Genomic DNA, 18503 nt, shown 5'->3' on the forward strand with positions numbered 1-18503 from the left:
GAAAGGCAGTGGAACAACACGACCTGGAAAGCACCACCACCAGCAGAAACAGCTCTTAACTTCTCCCTGCGTGTTTTAACTGTTCAAGCCTCCACCAGGAACCTTCAAGGGATGCTGGGCTTTGACAAACCCATTGCAGGGGCATAAATTCCTTCCCAGGTCCCAATTAAATCTATTTATAGCCTTTTTGGAGCCTGGGTAACAATCTCTCCCTTGCTCTGCAGCCACGCTCCAGTGGCCACACAGACACCAGCTCTCATTAAGCCTGGGCTGGCCCTGCATTAATTGTGACATGAGGCTGGTTTTTCTGAAGGCTTTTGAACACAAATGTTTAGCCAAACCTCATTTGTTTCACAGTTCACAGAGTGCAACACTTGACCAGGGGATCAAGATTTAGTGTAGACAAGGTAGGGGGGATGTGAAGCTACCTGGATGCAGCAGGGAGAAACACGGATGGGATGCTGCAGGCGGAGGAAGCCGGCCAGAGCTGATGCTCTGTAGGGTGGGGAAGAAGGTTGGTTGGTTTCATCAGCTTTGGGTAAAATCACCTCTCTCTCCTTCCATGCCTCTGAGCTGGTGAACTCTGATTTTTACAAGGAAATTCAGATATTTCCCTGCCTTGTGCCAATGGGATGCAATCCCAGCTGAGGAAGGGTTTGGCAATCTTGGTAAGGGAAAAATGAGTGAATTCGGTGGAAACCTGAACCGAAACCTCTGAGTGTGTGGAACACTTTTCAACCTTCAGGATGCCAACCAAGCTCCCAGCAGGATGCTGTGTCCCCTGCTCCTCCTGGAGTGATGTTTTTGGGAGGGGAGTCACTACAGAGAGGAGGAATTCTTTGAAGAATGGACAGCACAGGGCTGCGCAGTTGTAAAGGGAAAACTGGGAACCTGCCAAACCTTTAAGAAAAGGACTGAGATAATCTTTGTTATCTGTCTGTTCCCTTGTAAATGCAGCCAGAACAGAGCAGGGATGAGGTTGGTGCGAGGGCTGTGTGACAGAGCAGATGGGGAAAGGCTCTTGTTCAAGCACAGTCCCTGTCACCACCCAGGGGCTTCGGAGCTCTGCCATGGTTTACAAGCTATGGAACACGGGGGATTGCCTATAGCACTCTCCAAAAAATTAAACAAAATGTATTTTGTATGTGACTGGTTATTCTGGTGCTGGGATTAGGAAGAAGGGAGGCCTGAACACATCTGAGGATTGTTCTCAGTGACAAAATTTGAGAAAGAACAGAAAATGAAGTGTGGCATTGGTGTGGGAGTCACCTCAGCTGGTGACTGTGGTGTACATTGTCAATGTCTCCACCTGACCTGGCTGTCCAGACTCCTTTATATTCAGTGAACAGACACAGGCACATCCAGGGTGTGATTTATCTCATCCCTGCTTGACATCTAAAACAGAGAGCAGACAAATCCTGCCCTGCAAAAGGTCTCTCCTTCAACAGAGCATGAGTTTCTAGCTTAGAATTAGACTCTGATGTTGCAGACAGAGTTTAGTGAGAAGGCAAAGCCCTCACTTTTCACACCTGCCCCGACAGAGCTGTTCCCTGCAAGCCTGACAGGCTTGATAGATCAGAAATGAAGCCCAGCATGGTTTACACAGAAAACCCCTTATTTGAGGGGTTTTCTGAGCCAGCTGCAGGGCAGAGTCCTGCCAAGGGATGTATGAAGAGCAGAACTGCACTGCAAGGTGTGCAAAGCCAATTTCATTGCTGCAGGAGCAGCAGTCTCATCCTGAGAGCTTCTGATGGGAGCTGCCAACACTCAGCCTCGCCTCAAAGTTTCCTGGAGCTGTTGCCACAGAGGCTGTGGGCATCAAATCTTTGTATTCCTCCTCTTGCTGTACCTCTGTTGGTGTGAGTGTCATGTGGTTGTGGCTGGGGATTTGCTCTGGCAGCACCAGAGTGGAGAAATCTCTCACCAAAGGTGCCCAGAACAGAGACAGGAGAGGAGGAGGAACAGCAAACACACAACTGGAGGTAGAGGGCTCTTGGTGAACAAGAATATTTGATCAGGTAATTTATCCTGCCATGTAGCAGGACGCTGACCCCCACTTTAATTATTGTGTCATTTGTCCTTGACAGCTACTGCTGCTTCCAATTAACGCTCTGAATTAAAGAGCCCAGTTTTCCAAGGATGTAAGCATGGATTTACTGGGAAGAGGCAGAGCTTGGGGGTGTCTGATGAGAAATGGCATTCCCCATCCCAGTGGGACTGGCAAGTTGTGTTCTTATCCTGCAGAGGTGGCAGGCTGGAATGAAACCCAGATCCTCATTTCTATCCCTGCAGGAGCAGCTCCTCTCCCAGCAGTCTGACATCTCCCCGTGTGTGAGCCCTGCTTCTCACCAGGGTAAATAATGTGTTTTGCTTTTCCCTTCTCCTGCCTTTTTACTGGGCCTCTAGGTCAGGTAATAAGGCACAGGATATCAAACATGACAGAGGAAATCCAAGTCCCTTTGTCTGTAATTCAGGCCAGAATAAAATCAACATCTTGGGATGCTGTGCAGGTGACTGAGCACCTTCCCTGACTGTTCAAGGTGCAGAAGTGCTTCAACCTGTGCTTCTTTCAGGTGGCTTTTTGCCTTCCTCTATTTAATAAACTGTATTATCATGAACACTCTATTCAGGGCTTTGAAATCAAATAAGCTCCACTCCTAAATCTTTCTGCAGTTTTTCAGGGCTGGCTGAGCCTCGAAAGATAGCAGCATTCACAGAACCCACATGGCTTGACAGAGCCACTGTTCAGTGTTTTGGAAATGTATCTTTTGACTGCTGGGAAGGAAATTGGCTACTTAAGATGCCTTTTTGTACATTTAAATTAACTTAGTCCATCAGACTGAATAAATCCTGCCACTGTATTAACATCCAATTATAACAACAGAGATTGAGCAATGATTCAGGTTTTGACCAGAATGTTGGCAGTTTAAGGGGAAAAAGAAGCAATGTATATTGAAATAAAAAAGTCAAAAATGGGAGCCAGAAAATTATGACTGAGCACATAGCAGGAGCTTTTGTGAATGTATAATGGCAGAAGCAGGAGCCAAATTTCTAACAGGATTATCTGTTACTGTCTACCAGATCCAAAAAAACTCAATCATTTTGTTTTAAATGACTTTTTGTAACTCATTCATACTAGAAATAGGGAGGGGAAGGGAGGCTGGGAGCTGGAGAATCTGCAGTTTGGAATTTAGGCAGGATCAGAGGTGAGGGTGAAACACCCTGAAGGAGCAGTTGAGCTCTGAACCATTCAGCACTTTGCAGATTTTGCCAGATTTTTAAGATTTCCTTGTGAGCCAGGAACTCGTGGGTGATTTCTTTTGGGGACCAGTAAATGAATGTGTTGATGAGGTGAAACAGCTCTTCAAATCCTGCTGCAGCCATGGCAGCTGGGCCTGCTCGTTGTTCCCTTTCTGCCCTTGAGAAGGACGTGAGATTCACCTTCCCCTTGTCCATCCCTGGCTCTGGGATTGCATCTCACTCTGGGTCAGAGATCATCTGTCCCTCTGCTCAGCTATGGACAGATCTTTGGAAGCACAGCAGCTCCTGGATGTCCACCAGGTGTGTGCACTTTTAAAGGACCTTACCTTCATATCTTCAATATTCCAATAAACCCATGGCCTAAATATGTTGTATTTAATGACCTGGTGCTCACTGAGCAGGTGTTACCTGAACTTCCTCCCCAGACTTGCTCAGATGCCATAAACCCACACCTTCAGAGACATTGAGACAGCTCCTCCTTCTGCTGCTGAGACCTCCCTTTCTGCTTCAGCTCTCCTTGATAAAATGGGGAGATGTGGGGACAGAATCAGAGAATATCCTGAGTTAGAAGGGAACTGTGAGGATCATCCAGTCCAGCTCCTGGCCCTGCACAGATGCCCCAACAATCCCACCCTGTGCATGCCTGAGAGCATTGTCCAAATGTTTCTGAAGCTCTGGGAGCCTTGGGAATGTGCCCATTCCCTGGGCAGCCTGTTCAGTGCCCACCACCCTCTGGGAAGGAACCTTTTCCTGATATCATATATTTTCCTGATATATGGGATATAAGCCCTGAGAACCACAGCAGTCTGTTCTTACATCCATATATTGCTCTGGAACAGTGAGGCTAAAAATATCAATGAAGCTGTGACCACTGCAGGAATATAAATTAAATACAAATTCCTTCAAACTGGCTCCTAATGCCCCAAAATGAAGGACACTTTCCTTTTCTAGTCCTGCTGAATCCCTGGTTTTATCTGGACAGCACTCTCAGACACGTGGTGGATTCCTGGAGTCGCCCTGTGCAGGGCTAAGGATTGAACTTCAATGATCCTTGTGGGTCCCCTCCAGCTCAGGACATTCCAGGATTCTGTGATATTTGCCACAAAATGTTGAATCCAGGTTTCACTCCCACGAAGAACCAGGGGTAGGGACCCTCACCAAGGTTGGAAAATAGCCTTGAAGAGTTTGTCAGGCTTTCCAAGGATGGAGAAGGGGTGGAAGGAGTAACCACAGCCGGGTTTGCCATGGAGATTTCCACCTCCAGCACTGCCTGATCCCTTCATCCAAGTGAAGGATGGCAAGGCTCTGTAGCTGGGAGGCTGCATGGACTTCCCTTTTGCTGATATTTTAGTGGCAGCACAAAAAGCTGGCTGTTCCCTGGAGGGACACAGTCAGCTCTCAAACCCTTCAACGTGGAAAGCTGAGCTGAATTAATTACAGTTTATGCTCCAAAAAGGAAAATAAGACCTCTGATGTGCCTTATTTGCTTGATGTTCTTCCTCTTCTCAGCAGATGACCCTCAGGTGGCATTTCTTTCAGTTGCAGCTCCTTTGTTTTGTTTTTTTTTTGTGGTTTCTTTCTGCATTAATTGGAAGGTCTGACACTTCCAGCCCAAGACATTTATCAGCATGGTACAGTTTTAATTAATCTCACAATAAAGCTGCTAGAGGTGAACTCGTGAAAGGACTTTTAGGGCAGGAATAACGCACACGGTGACACGGGACACACTCTGGTGGGATTGACGGGATTTGGGATGCGGGAAGCTCGTGGCACATCCCTGTGGGCTCTGCAGCACAAGGCAGGTGTGCTCCTGGAAACAACATAAATCCCACAAAATGTACCCAAACAGACTGAAAAGAAAACATTTCTGCAAAGATGAAGATCTGGGTTCCCAGTAGGTTCCTCCTGCCACTGGGACAGGCTTGGATATCCTTTGATGGCTAATTAACTAATAAGAATAAAACACACAGAGCACCTTTTATCTACTCTTTTTATAGCCATTTGCCAAGAAATGGCAAATTTCAGTCCTCTAGGATATCTTTCTTGTACCTATATCACAGCCACGAGTGGATTTTGACTCTGAACATTCAAGCCAGGATCACCAGGTGTTGGAAAAGTTCATTTTCTGATCTAAACTTCTCAACCAAAGCTCACTTCTATCAGGCAGGTACAAACTGGCTCAGAAGTGAGGCTGGATGGAACTATCTAGAGCTAATGAGGATAAATCAAGCAGCACCATATGTCAAACTGAGGGTGGTTTGGGTGGGAACTGCGGAGCCAAACCCAACTGTGCTCACAAAATTCTAATTACCAGGTGGGAATTGCATCTGGATTGAGGAATGGCAGATTTAGAGTCTTTGGACGCTAAATTTTCTGCTCCTTCTTCAGGTCCTCTGGTGGCCACAGTGTAGCCATGGCCAAGCTTGATGTGATTGAGATAAAAAAACTCACAGCATATTTTATTCTGGTGGAAATAAGAGGTGGGAATGGCTGACATAATAAAATATAATGTCTCCACCTTTTGATATCTTCTTGTAAAAAAATTTATGTGTTTTTGGAATTTGGATTCAACACAGACTATTGGCTTCAACAAGTTTAATTGAGTGAAATTCTGAGGCATAAAATTTATTCTTCATGAATAGGTGGTGCCTACTTGATGAGAAGCTTAAGGAAGGTGGAACAACCTCATTCATGGCCAAGCAATCTTAATTTTTAAACTTCTTGAAAGAATCACAGAATCTTGGAAAAGACCTTTAAGATCATCAAATCCAACCATTAATTCACAGCTGCCAAGGCTGCCTTAATTAGAGAGGTCTGAATGACTCCTTTTTTGTCTTGTTCTTATAACTTTTATTGCTCTGTGGTCTCTTCTGATTATGTTTTTATGCTCAAGTCAATAGATTCAGCTGAGAAAAGTGAGTTTGTGCTGGTTTTTGTTTGAGGTTTTTTTCCCCCCTTTTCTCACTTTTTCCTTAAAGGCTTTCAGTAGCTGCAGTTGGTTCCTCTGGGTGACTTGGCACAGGCAGTGGTGCAATGGTAAATAAAACCCATCCTGTTCCTACCTGAAGTTTTCTAAAGCTTCTGCCACTTGCCAGAGGCAAAACTGCGCATCTCCAGCTTTTGCTTATAGACTATCAACTGGGATTTGTGGGTAGGGTGAGAAAAACAATTTCTGATACAACCAGAAAAGGTCTTCATACAGAGCTGGAATTTTGCCTGATATATATTTATATTAAAATTTAAAAACAAAAAACAAACCAAAAAAAAAAAAAAGCCAGTTCTTGGTTCATTTACAGACACAACCAAGATGGATCTTAGTCTGTCACTTCACAGCTCAAGCTCTCCTGAATGTTGTGCCAAGTAAAAAATCGTCCCTGGGATCCAGGTGTATTCCCTCGTCATTTGTCAGGAGTAACTGTTCTGCAGTTTAGAGCTGGCAGTTCTCAGCGGTGTTTCATCAGGATAATTCCACACTCTGTCATCTGAGGGAATAAACTCTCCCTGCTGACAGGAACTGGGGTGAAGACACCAGCAATTGACTGGATATTACAGAGGCTCTCTGAAGCTTATTCAGTGGAAAAGGGACTATCAGGTCATTGGGCCCAAATTGTGTGTTTGGCTTCAAAAGCTGCGAGGGGCTTACAAAACCTAAGAGGAATCAAAAGCACTGGTCTGTGAGACAGGAGGTCAGGCTGGGCAGTCCCTTCAACCCTTGAAACCTCTCGCTGAAATGCTTTAATTAAAAAGGAAAAATAAAAGAAAAATAGATGATAAAATGCGGTATTTTGGCAGTACATGGGTGTTTCAGGTCCCACTCTAATGCCTTCTGAGCTGCTAAAGCAGAAAATATCCAGCCTGGTAGCCTTTGTCCTTTTTCCTGCTGGGAGCAACCTCTCCAGGGATGGGACAAGCGGTGGTTGGAAAGATGCACGGGCAATGGGGAGTGGAGTTAACGCTTTCCTGGGACCAGCAGTGGTGGTGGCAGTGGGGACTGGTGGTGGCAGTGGGGACTGGTGGTGGCAGGAGGTCACGGGAGGGAGACAAAGACATCACAAGACCTCAGCTCTCACAGGAAGCCAGAAAGCAACGGAGTCCAAAACCAGAGAGATCAATGAGATCCAGGGAGTTTAACCTGCTGCAGATCTCCTGTTGTCCAGTTGAAATTGATTTAATTTCAAGGTATCACATCCCCACAGCCTGCCTGATTTGTTGATTGATGGGAAATCCTGCAAGCAAAGTAATTTGGCAACAGATGAAGGGCTACAGGGTGAGGGAAAGGCCACAGGAGACGTGGACCAGGGTGTGGGCAGGGACTGCAGCATCCCCATCCCTCTGCCTGCCCCAGGCCTGCCCAGCGCTGCACGGATCTTCCTGTGGGAGCACAGGCACCAGGGCAAGGGGACAGGGTGGGTGGCACCTCCACCAAGCCGTTCTGAGCCGTGTGAGAAGCCTGACAGGTTGTCCCCTTTCCTCCTGCAGCTCACCAGGGTGCCCGTGGAGTCGTGCAGCCAGTACGAGACCTGCAGCGAGTGCCTGGGCTCGGGGGACCCCCACTGCGGATGGTGTGTGCTTCACAACACGTGAGTACCTGCAGGGCTCTGCCACCACCCCAGCCCTGCCTGCCCCCCTCACCTGCCTCCTGATAGCACAGTTAGAGGGGGGAAATGCTGTCTCAGCCCCTGGCTGAGCCTGTGCCTCCAAAAAGTTCTCTGGGACTTGCTGGGGAGAGACTTTGCTTCATTATGAAGGCTTTTTTTGGAAGATGAGGGGAAAGAAGGGTGGTAGAGGTTGGACAGAACTTCTCCACAGCTTGGTCTGTGGACTTGGTCTTGCTGACTGCACTGGCAAAGCAGTCTGGTGTTTTTTGAATTCAACACTCCAGCAGCTCTTCTCTGGGTCACATTTTCCTGGTGGTTTCCAGTCCGTTCAAGGGAATTTGCCTCTGACCATTCACCCTTGTCTCAGCACCTCCAGCTTTCCACTGCTGACCTGAACCTCTCCTCTTTCAGACTCGTTGTGATCTCCATCACCCTTAAAGAGGAGGAATCAGATCCCAGTAAACAACATGGGATCCACTCCAAGGCAGTTTTCATTGGGACTTTATGGTTTAACAGGCCAAGCAAGGCCTCATTCCACTCTTCCATTATTTTGTTGTACTGGTTTATCCACTACCTCACAAGGAGAACTGGATCCAGGTGTCCTCAGTATTGGGATATCAGTTCATTGGCGTGTTTTTCCTCAGGCTTTTTGATGATGCTGTTGGTCTTGAAGCTGCCTCTCTGCAGCCTTTCCCTGAGTGATCTCCTCCTGCAGAGAACCCTCTGCCAAAGCCATGGAGGAGGGAGGTGTTGGCTTGGCTGGGCTCCTGGCTCTGAGTGACAGGGAGGTCTGGTTTGCCCAGCCCCTCTCAGCAGAGACAGGGGCTGGGAAGTGCAGTGGACCTGTCTAACCCAGGGTTCCAGCTGAGAGTGGCTCTGCAGGGTGTTGTCACTCCAAGCCTCACGGTGTCCTTGGCAGCCTTGGAGGGTTTTTCTGATGGGCCCTGCTCTTGCCGTGTGTTGGTCTTTTCCCTCTGAGTTCATCTGAATTCTTCCTGTTGAGTTGCAAACTCTCCAGGTGGAGACAGGGATCCAGTTGAAGTGATAGACTTTGCTACCTCTCCTTGTGGAACAGAAGGGAACAAACCTGGACCATATTCCAGCCTTCTGTCGATGCTCTGAATGCTCTGCTTCTGTCAGCTTGTGTGACCCTCATCCAAAACCACAGCAGTCTGCTTAATTTCAAATCAGATCCGGGGGATCCATCCCAAAACATGTCCAAAAATGTGGCTCGTGCTCTGGAATTGTTCAAGAGAACCTTGGCAAACCAGTCCTGAATTGTGGTGTGGTGGGTAAGAGCCCAGAAAACTTTCATCCTGCTGACCTGAGGGTATTTCCTTTTGACACAGAGCTTTATAGTGTGTTCCCATCTGATCTCATCCTGCATCCATCCTCCAGGACACCGTGTGTTTGCTGCCAGCAAAGGGACAGCACAGATATGTGCAAGCAGCATAGAAAGGCACGAATTTGTTCATTGATTGTACCACAGCAGTGCTGGATATTTCATCTCCTTGCATCCAGGGTCAGTGGCAACAAACAAATCAAAACATGCAGCAATAAATCCCCAAAAGGAGAGAGAAGGGGCACAGGCACCTGCAGAGTGTGCAGCAGCTCATCCTGAGCAGTACTGGGAATGAAATAGAGGGTGATGGGTGGGGCTGTCAGATTCAACTTGGTTAAAAAAAATCCCTGTTCAGGCTCGATTCTTGAGGGAGAAGTGTGGCTGGAGTCTGGACCTGGCTGATGGCAGCGTCCCCGTGCCCTCCTCCCTCTGGCCACTTAACCTCTGGTTCCTTGTCTGGAGAAGAGAAACACCTCTTATTTATGTGCCTTTCAGCAGGGTCACTGAGATTGATTCCCTGCTGGGTTTTTTTGAAGCACTTTGAAGGCAAATGTTATCAAATCCCACTTCAAGTCTGTTGCTTCCCTCTAGTTTTTCTCACGGTGAAGAAATCTGATTTTCAGTCCTAGTTTGGGGGGGGTTTTCCGTGCAGCCTCAGGTGTTCCTTTCTGAGTCTCAGTTTCCTCATCCTTTTGGGCAGCCCTGAGAGCAAAGGAGCCAATTACATCCCACTCAAAAAGTTTTGGCTGCACAGGATGTTCAGGGTAAGGACACTGGAATACTGAGTCTCTAATTAGAAATTTGTGCACATCAGAACCCCTCAAGACTCATTAACAGACTTTTCCTCAACTGGAATACGCCTTCAACAGCTCCTGCGCGAGGGTCCCTGGGGAAAAATGCCATAAACATTTCCCCTCCTGGCTCCTAACCCTTCCTTCTTCCCTCCCAGTCAGGAATCCCGGGGGATTCCCAGTGCAGGGCTGAATCCAGTGATGTGGAAGGTGTGGAGGAAGCAGCTGGGCTGTGCAAGAGCTGGGGTAGAGTGGGGCTGGGAGACAGATTTGTGGGCAAAGCCACGCTGTTCCCTTCTCCTCCTCCAGTACAAACCATCAAGAGGAGCAGTAGTAGGCTGGGAGGCAGGAGAAAACTGCCCAAAGGGTTATGGCACTGTATTTGTGTCTCTCTTATTTTGGGATTTTTCCTACAAGGGCTGATGCAACTCCTCTTCCCCAGACCCCCATTTCCAGCCATCCTCAGCTCCCACCACCGGAGAGCTCCAGGGACAGCTCCCATCCGTCTCTTCCCGGCTGAGCTGGGCTGTCTGTGCCGAGGGCGGCGTGCCAGGGCTCGGGAATCGATTTCCACAGCTCTGCTGTCCTAACCTTACACCGAGAAACTCGAGTCCTCTGGGAGAGACAGACAGACCCACAGACGGCTGCGGGAGAGAGGGGGGAGGATGGATTGGCTTCTGTCCCGAGGAGAGGAGCTGATACAGAGCAGGTCACTGGAGCTTTTCATCTCCGTATCTTTACCCCGATCTTGTCCTCCCTCCCTTTCCCAGCTCTGCTCCCTCCCGGGCTCTGCTCAGGCCTCTTTAGGCGGCGATGAATCATTTACTCGGTGTAAATTGGAAATGTGGCTCTGGTGGCTGCGGGGGTCTCTGGGGGAGGGAGAGGGGCAGGGATGGAGCAGTGGGGATGGACCAGCCTGCAGAGGTGCTGCAAGGTCACAGCAATGTCACCAGCCCGGACAGGGGCTGCAGAGAGGGCTGAGAGCACAGAGAAGTTTTCTGCAACCCTGAAATGAATTCAGCAGCTTCCTCCTGTGTCAGATGCAGCACTGTCCAAGGAAAACACCCAAATCTGACCACTCTTCTAATCCCCTGGCAAGTTACTCCTGTCTCAGCCATATCCAAACTGTAACCTCCCCCTCTTCCTTCTTTCCCAGCTTCAGCTACTGAAAAACCCCTCATTAAATCTAGATTGGATATTTGGAAGAAATTCTTCCATGTGAGGGTGGAGAGACCCTGGCACAGGGTGCCCAGAGAAGCTGGGGCTGACCTTGGATCCCTGGAAGTGTCCAAGGCCAGGTTTGATGGGGCTTGGAGCAGCCTGGGACAGAGGGAGGTGTCCCTCTGGGGGTGGAATAGATGATTTTGAGGGTTCCTTCCATCCAAAGGGATTCTGTTATTCTGTGTACATTCACTAGTCCATCTACATGTGGTCACCATGCAGGTTTTCAGCCCTGCACAGCATCCCTGGGTTGTCTTTAACACCCCAGCTGCCATAAGAATGGAAATTTGGCACAGAAAAGCAGCGTCCCTATAGAGAAGAGCAACATTTTATCGCAGGGAAATCCCCTGCTGGGTGCAAAGAGACCTGTCCCAGGCTCTGCTGCGCTAGTGACTCTCCTAGATTTTGGCTTTGCTGCCTCGTTTCATCCCATGCAACATCCATCTAACTCCAAGAGGAATAGCTGAACACACACAAGCTGTCCCTAAGGAGGATGCACCCCCAGGCACCAGCCTCCTTCTGCTCTGGAATCTGCCCTTGCAGGCCTGGGGACTCCTTGGCTGGCAGGTCATTAATTGCAATCAGAGAGGGAAACAGTCCCATTTTCTGGGAGAACTTGTGATATTTCAAAACTTTTTTTTTTTCCTCCAGCTCGCAGTGGCCAATTATTTTTTTAATAAGAAATGTTCTTGAAAGCTGTTCTGGAAGGGACTGATTCCATTTAGTAATTGGAGAATGATTCATTTAGACTTTGGAAGTCCTCGTTTTGGGGTTTGATTTCAGTTTTTAGCAAATTGCTTGAGATTTCAAAATAAAAAGTCATTCTGAAAGGAAGCATTAATTTTTTTTTATTTTTATTTTTCCATTAGAATGAAACATTTGAGCATCTGTGATTTCTTTCTCCCCCAGAAGTCTTTACCAGCCCTAGAGACTGAGCAAAGCAGTCAACAAGCGCTGTTGGTTTAGAGGAACTGACATTTGCTGCAGAGGGAAGAGGGATTGTTTAAGCATCTCCAGTCTGTCCTGCTTGGAGATATCGGAGCCAGGAGCTGGCTCTGCTCCCTTCACTCCTCTGCTCAGCTCTGAGGAGCTGCTCATGTCCTCTGTGTGTCCTTCTGGCACCCAGAGCCTCCCCAAGGCACCCAAGCTGGCTCTGTTGGCTTTGCAGAGCACAAGCCAGCAGATCCCGCTGCTGCTGAACCTTGGGAATAGGATCCAGTGGCCTCCTGAAGGCATCCTCACCCTATGGAAGAAGCAGTGACAAAAGACTCTCATTTCTGGGCCACAGCAGTCACCTTTCCTGGATCCCTTTGGCTCTGGGTAGGTCAGGGGTGCCCAAAATCTCCCACACGGAATTCCTCAGGTGGAGCTGGTCTGGATTAACTGGATCTCTGCTGTTATGAGACACCTCACAAGCCATAAGAGAATTTTTTGGTTTCCCAACAAAAAAAACAGCCCAGTTCAGAGGGGATTGATGCCATTCTGTGGCAGCAGACACCCACCCCAGTGTCTGAGGAGTGACCCTCCACATCCTCCTGCTCTCCACCTCCTCCCACTTGTGTGGACAACTCACACACTCCAAAACTGCAGCTCTCCTTCCCAACATGATACGAAGGGAAAAACAGGCATTTAAACAAGCTGTTTTCTAGTGATCACTGTGGAGGGAGGTTTGTTATCCACTCTCAGCCTCACTGCCAGACCAGGAGAAATAAAAGGGAAAAGTTCCAAAGTGCAGCTCGCGGTGTCTGGGCTCAGCAGGTAACCTGATGCGCCGCCTCTGGCAGAGCTCATTGATTTCCCTGGCTTTAACTTTCTTGGTCAAAGTCTTCTGAACCACCAGAGAGTCTCGGGTAACCCCAGCTGCCTACACAGGCTGCAATAAGACCTTTCTTGAAGGGTCTTTTTCTTGTTTGACTTTCTGCTGTCTGAAAGCCTGTGACTCTTTTCAGGGTTTTGTTCTTTCTTCTTCCCTTCTTCCCTTGTTTTTGCTTCCCAGCCTTTTCCTCCAGCGCTGCTTCTGGAAGGGGCTGTGTGGGTCAGGCTTCAGGGACCCAGCAGGGCAGGAGGCTGGAATATCACACCCACTCCTGGGCTGCTCTGAGCTTTAACAGTGGGAAAAGAGGGATTTCCTGACTCTTGCAGGGGTTTGTGATCCTATAAACCCTCAGCTGCCCCTGCCTCGTACTCCCCATGCTGTTTTGTCCCAAGGTGCCACCTGGAGTCCCTCCAATAAGGCAGCAATTTGGAGGTGTTTTGCACTTGCCTGGAATGATGAAAAGTAACAGAACCAGGGAATATTCTGAGCTGGAAGGGACCCATGTGAATCATCAAGGTCCAGCTCCTCGCCCTGCACAAAACAGCCCCAAAAACCACACCAGGTGCCTGAGAGCATTGTCCAAACTTTTCTTGAGCTCTGGCAGGGTTGGTGCCATCATCACATTCCTGGGGAGCCTGTTGCAGTGCCAGGCCACCCTCTGGGTCTCACTGTCATGGTTAGGGACATTTTTATAGGAAAATCTTCCTCTATCCTTCCCTGCCCCAACATTGTCCTGCCATGGGGCAGCTCTTGAAGCCTTCAGACATCTCTGAGTCCTGTCAAAGGTACCTGATAATTGTCCTAATCGTCCTGAGGATGGAGCAGCCACAGGGAGAACAGTTTCCAGCTCAAATCCTGTTTTCCCTTGGAAATCTGTGCCCATCTGGGCTGTGCCTCCCCATCGGAAAGGAGACTCAGAGCCAGTTGTTAAGTTCAATACCCCGGTGTGTCTGAGGTGTTTGTGGATATTTCTCACTGCAAAGGAGATTTCCAGTTCTGTGCTGCTGCATGATGGCAAGAAAAACATAAATGCTGGGAAAGAAAGTAATTCCAGGAAATCTGCAGCCTTTCATTTGGTTTGAAAGTCTCCCATCCTTTGTTTGGCAGTCAGTGGTGGCAAAGGAGTGAATGAGCTCTTGGAATGTCTTGATTTGTTTCCTCCCATGTCACAGCTGGCCTGAGAACCCTTCCCACCTGACAGCAAGGGACAGTGGAGTCATCTTCCCAAAACTGGCCTTGGCACGGAGCAATTCCCACTTCTTCCCAGGCACTTATGGAAACTGGAGCCGGTGTTTCAGAGGGAAGCGCAGCAGGGGAACATCAAAGCACCCTGTCCTGAGCCCAGGGAGTCTCTAATCTGCCTGCTGAGGTACAGCTAAAGTACCCATCCTTTCACACCTTTGGAGCCGAGGAAATAGCCCCAAATGTGACAGCTCCAATGGCCTTTTGAAATGAGATCGGGGCTCTTAGCCCAGAGAGGAGGAGGAAATTCTCGGGACTGGGAGCGTGGCTATTGATGGTGATAAAGCCCCAGTGAATCAGAGGCTCCTGGGAATCCTGTTTCTCTACAGAAAACATTGAATAAACCCCTCTGAACCAGCCCTCTGAGCAGATCCCCAGTCCTGGAGAACCGACCCATGGCTGCATCCGTTCCCTAAACGCCGTCGTGTCCCCTTTGGGGGCACTTTTGCTGCTCTGGTGAGCCGAGCAGTGCAGGGCAGAGCTGTGCCCTTCACAGGTTGATTATCTCGGTGGCTGTACCTGCCTGAGGCAACTCAGGGACAGCACTGGGCACTGTGGGCCATAAGACGCAGGCGTGTGGTAAATGTGTTTTGATAACAACCTTTTCTTTGATTAGCTTATTTTGCTAGAGGGCAGTGGGGAAGGGTGGGAAGATAATTAGTTTGTGCAGTGGGTTCCAGCAGAAGCTTTCTCCTCCTGCAGCCCTGTGAGTTTGGTGTCCTACTTGGGATTCGTCTCCGTCACAGGAACGTTGGCAGCTCAGGTTTAACGTTGCAGAAAGTTCCAGCCCCTTCAGGGGAAGGTCTCTGGGTGAAATATCTACACATCCCACAGGAGACATTTAGGGAGGGAACAGGGATAGGGGAAAGCTGCTTGGCCACCCGAGCATTTTTTAAAATTTTAAGATTTAAAAATCTTAAAAATCAGGTGTGCACTGGAGCTGAGATGCAAAGTTACAGGGACTGTCACACAGAACGAGTATTGCCAGACTTGAATTGCAACACGGATGTTGGCAGAGCCAGCAGGGAGATTCAGACCTCAAGAAGCAGCAAAATAAGGAATAAGGAATAACAGATATATTGAGAATATAAGGAGACTTTTAATTGTGTTTTTATGTGAGCCAGGAATTCGATTCAGTGACCCATCCCTGCTGTGCTGCAACTGGGGAACCTCAGGTGTGAGATGTTCACCTGGGACAAGTATGGCAGAGTCTTCTTTTCTTCTGGAGGATAAGATGGGGTCCTGAGGACGTCTCAGGTGACTTTTGAGCTCTGTATGTTGGCAACACAACAGAGCCTAACCCCAGTTTGGGATCTTCTCCCCTCTCAAATTCTCAGAGCGGACAAAATTCCGTGGGTTTTGCAGCGTGACCGCTCTCACTCCTCCCGTGAATTTTAAAGTCTTGCAATGCCCTAATTTGCAATGGAGCAGGGCTAGGCTTTGCTGCAGGGCTGGGGCACTCAGCGAGTGTCAGGGAATATGGATGGTTCAGGGAGCTGTCTCAGTCGCTGGGCTGTTTGTAGGGAATCTCTCTCTTTTAGGGAATCTGTCTTGCTGTCAGGAGCTCCCCGGTGCCTCTGCAGCCAATGAGCTGCCAATGAGGGAAAATGGCACATGAAACAAGCCCTCCCCAGGGTGGGGGAACATCGCTGCCACTGCTGGTTCTGTGACATTTCATCAGCCTCCACCTGTGACAAGTCTCTGAAGGGAAAGGAGCAGGAGGGACCGGGGAGAAATTCCTCCTGAAGAAAAGAACAGCAAACCTTTAAGGTGTGTCTTTATCCAGCCTCAGTCTCTCCATGGATCTGCACACACTCCTGCCCATAAATTAATACCATCAGAGAATAATTTGTGTGGGAAGAACCCTCTAAAATTCATCCTGTTCCACCCCCTGCCATGGGACACCTCCCACCATCCCAGGCTGTTCCAAGCCCTGTCCAACCTGGCCTCGGGCACTTCCAGGGATCCAGAGAAAGCCACAGCTTCTCTGGGAACCCTCTGCCAGGGTCTCCCCACCCTCACAGCCAGGAATTCCTTCCCAGTATCCTCTGTTGCACATTCCCACATTCAGTGACCTGCCACCCAACCTGTCTGTGCCATCAGCACAGCCCCTAGCTCTCCCCATTACTCCCACATCCCCCTGCACTCCATCCCCCAAGCAGAGGTGCAGATGCTTTCCCCTTTGACTTCTGTAGCATGGAGATTTTTTTTTAATTTTTAAAATTTCTTTTCATTTTTTTAAAATTTTTTGGGTACTTTTGTATACAAGAATTGGGTATTTTTGGAACAGTCTCCACAGAGCAATGGTCACAGCATGAAGCCTGCCAGAGTTAGGAAGAGTTTGGGCAACACTCTGAGGCACAGGATGGGATTTTTGGGGTGTTCTGTGTAGGGCCAGGTGTTGGACTGAATGATCCCTGTGGGTCCCTGCCAGCTCAGGATTGTCATCCAAGCAGAACTGTGGTCCTGGAGGGAGGTTCTGAGTTCACAGGAGCTTCTGAGCTTGATTCTCTCATCCTGCTGCGGGGCTTTATCTTGTGGGGGATCCTCCTTACAGTCTTCCTAACCCCAGCAGCATCTGCATTTCTTCATTGTCCCATCCTCTTGAACATCTTCTCTTCCCTTGTTTTCCACTTCAGATATGGATGCAGGAAACCAGGATATTAAAAAAAAAAAACATGTTTTCTTGCCATCCTCTGCAGGAAAAACCAAATTCCCAGTGCAGGACAGGGGCAGTGGCTGTGAATTTCTCCTGCCACTGGCAGTGGGCTTTCTTGTGTGCTATAGGGACATGGGGCAGCCCCACAGAAAACAGCTTTGCAAGGAAGCATCCACCACTCCCTGGTAATGGAAGGAACAGCAGTTTTCTTTTCATTTCCCTCCAACATCTTTCCTGCCTGGGAAGTTACACCAGCAATTAGCATGTCTTTTTGCTGGTTGTCCTGTGGCCAAAAATAAAGAGAAAGCTGAGGAAAAGTTGAGATAAAATAATGAAGAGGGGATGAAATGCTGAAAGCATGAAAGCAAGAAATGTCTGCTGGGAGAGAGTGGAGGAGCTGGAGGATGACTCTCCCTAACCTGGATAAAGGGATTTGAGAGGTCAGGGAAGTGGGAATTGCTGTGGGCTGAAGGACTGAGTCACTGTTGTAGGACAAGATCTGGGACAGGTTCTGGCTGGAGAAAACAGCTCCTGGACCCCTTGGTACATTTAGGAAGGAACGTCAGCATGATCCACTGGTTACAGGATTTTCCTTAGGCGAGAGAGAACAGAATTAATTTCCTTGCTCTGCCATAGTACCTGGCATGATTTTGGACAAATTACTTAGGATGGGATTTGTCTCATCTGCTCCTCGGTTTCCTGTCTCTGCAGACAGTGAAGACAAGGACTTTTTCTGAACACATTCCTCCTAACCCCGGGGTGTTGAAGGCAGTGGAATGAATTGCCCCCTGGAAGTGCCAGTTTCTTTTAGCAGCTACTGAGGAACCTTAAACGACCATATCAAACAATGCCTGACTTAAAGTGACTCCAGTCCTTAAATTCCCTGTGTTTTAGGCCCTTGTTTGTAGGATAGGAGTAACAGTTCCTCACCTCATGAGTGGGTGTGAGATCCTAAGGCTTAAAGTATTTTGGACAATGGGTGGATTGCAGAAGTAGCTGGATGTGATGACTACAGTAAAACATATATATATATAAAGTATGTATAAAGCATATATAGAGCACAAAAATAATAATTTCATCTCACAAGTGGCTGAGCAGGCTTTGAGTTTGTTTAATTAGAGCAGAAGGAGCCTTGGCAGACGTGAAAAGATGCAAGCACACGTGCAATTCCTTGGTTATCCCAGTGCACACCCTTCTGTTAGATCAGGGGTGGCACCAGAAGGGTTAAGGCAGACAGGGGTGAAGCAAACCCTCCCCATACCTTGCTTCTCCCTCCCATATCTCATTCCCAATGCCTCCTGCCCCTCTGCCCCAGGCAGTGGAGGAGATCTACATTTTAATTGAGACATGAAGAAAATAATCTCAATCTAACTCAATCTAACTTCCCATGCCTGGAAGGCTTCTCTCTTGGTAGCTTGGTGCATATTTTGAGGTGAGGGTGGGTTAAAGCCCCATCCAACCTGACCTTGGGTGTTCCCAGGGATCCAGGAGAAGCTACAGCTTCTCTGAGCAGCCTCTGCTGGTATTTTACCACCCTCATTGTAAAAAAATAAAAAATCTTATATCTCATCTA

General features: G+C 48.4%; 1 protein-coding gene across 1 annotated transcript in view; it reads left to right on the plus strand.

Moving 5' to 3' along the window:
- Positions 1-18503, plus strand: part of LOC131572785 (plexin-A4) — a 421465-nt gene that overhangs the window by 266851 nt on the left and 136111 nt on the right. The window contains exon 5 of the mRNA XM_058826142.1: positions 7741-7841. Coding sequence (XP_058682125.1) covers positions 7741-7841 — 101 coding nt within the window. The remainder of the gene's footprint in view (positions 1-7740; positions 7842-18503) is intronic.

The sequence above is a fragment of the Poecile atricapillus genome, chromosome Z (assembly GCF_030490865.1).
Source record: "Poecile atricapillus isolate bPoeAtr1 chromosome Z, bPoeAtr1.hap1, whole genome shotgun sequence".
Classification (NCBI taxonomy): Eukaryota; Metazoa; Chordata; class Aves; order Passeriformes; family Paridae; genus Poecile; species Poecile atricapillus.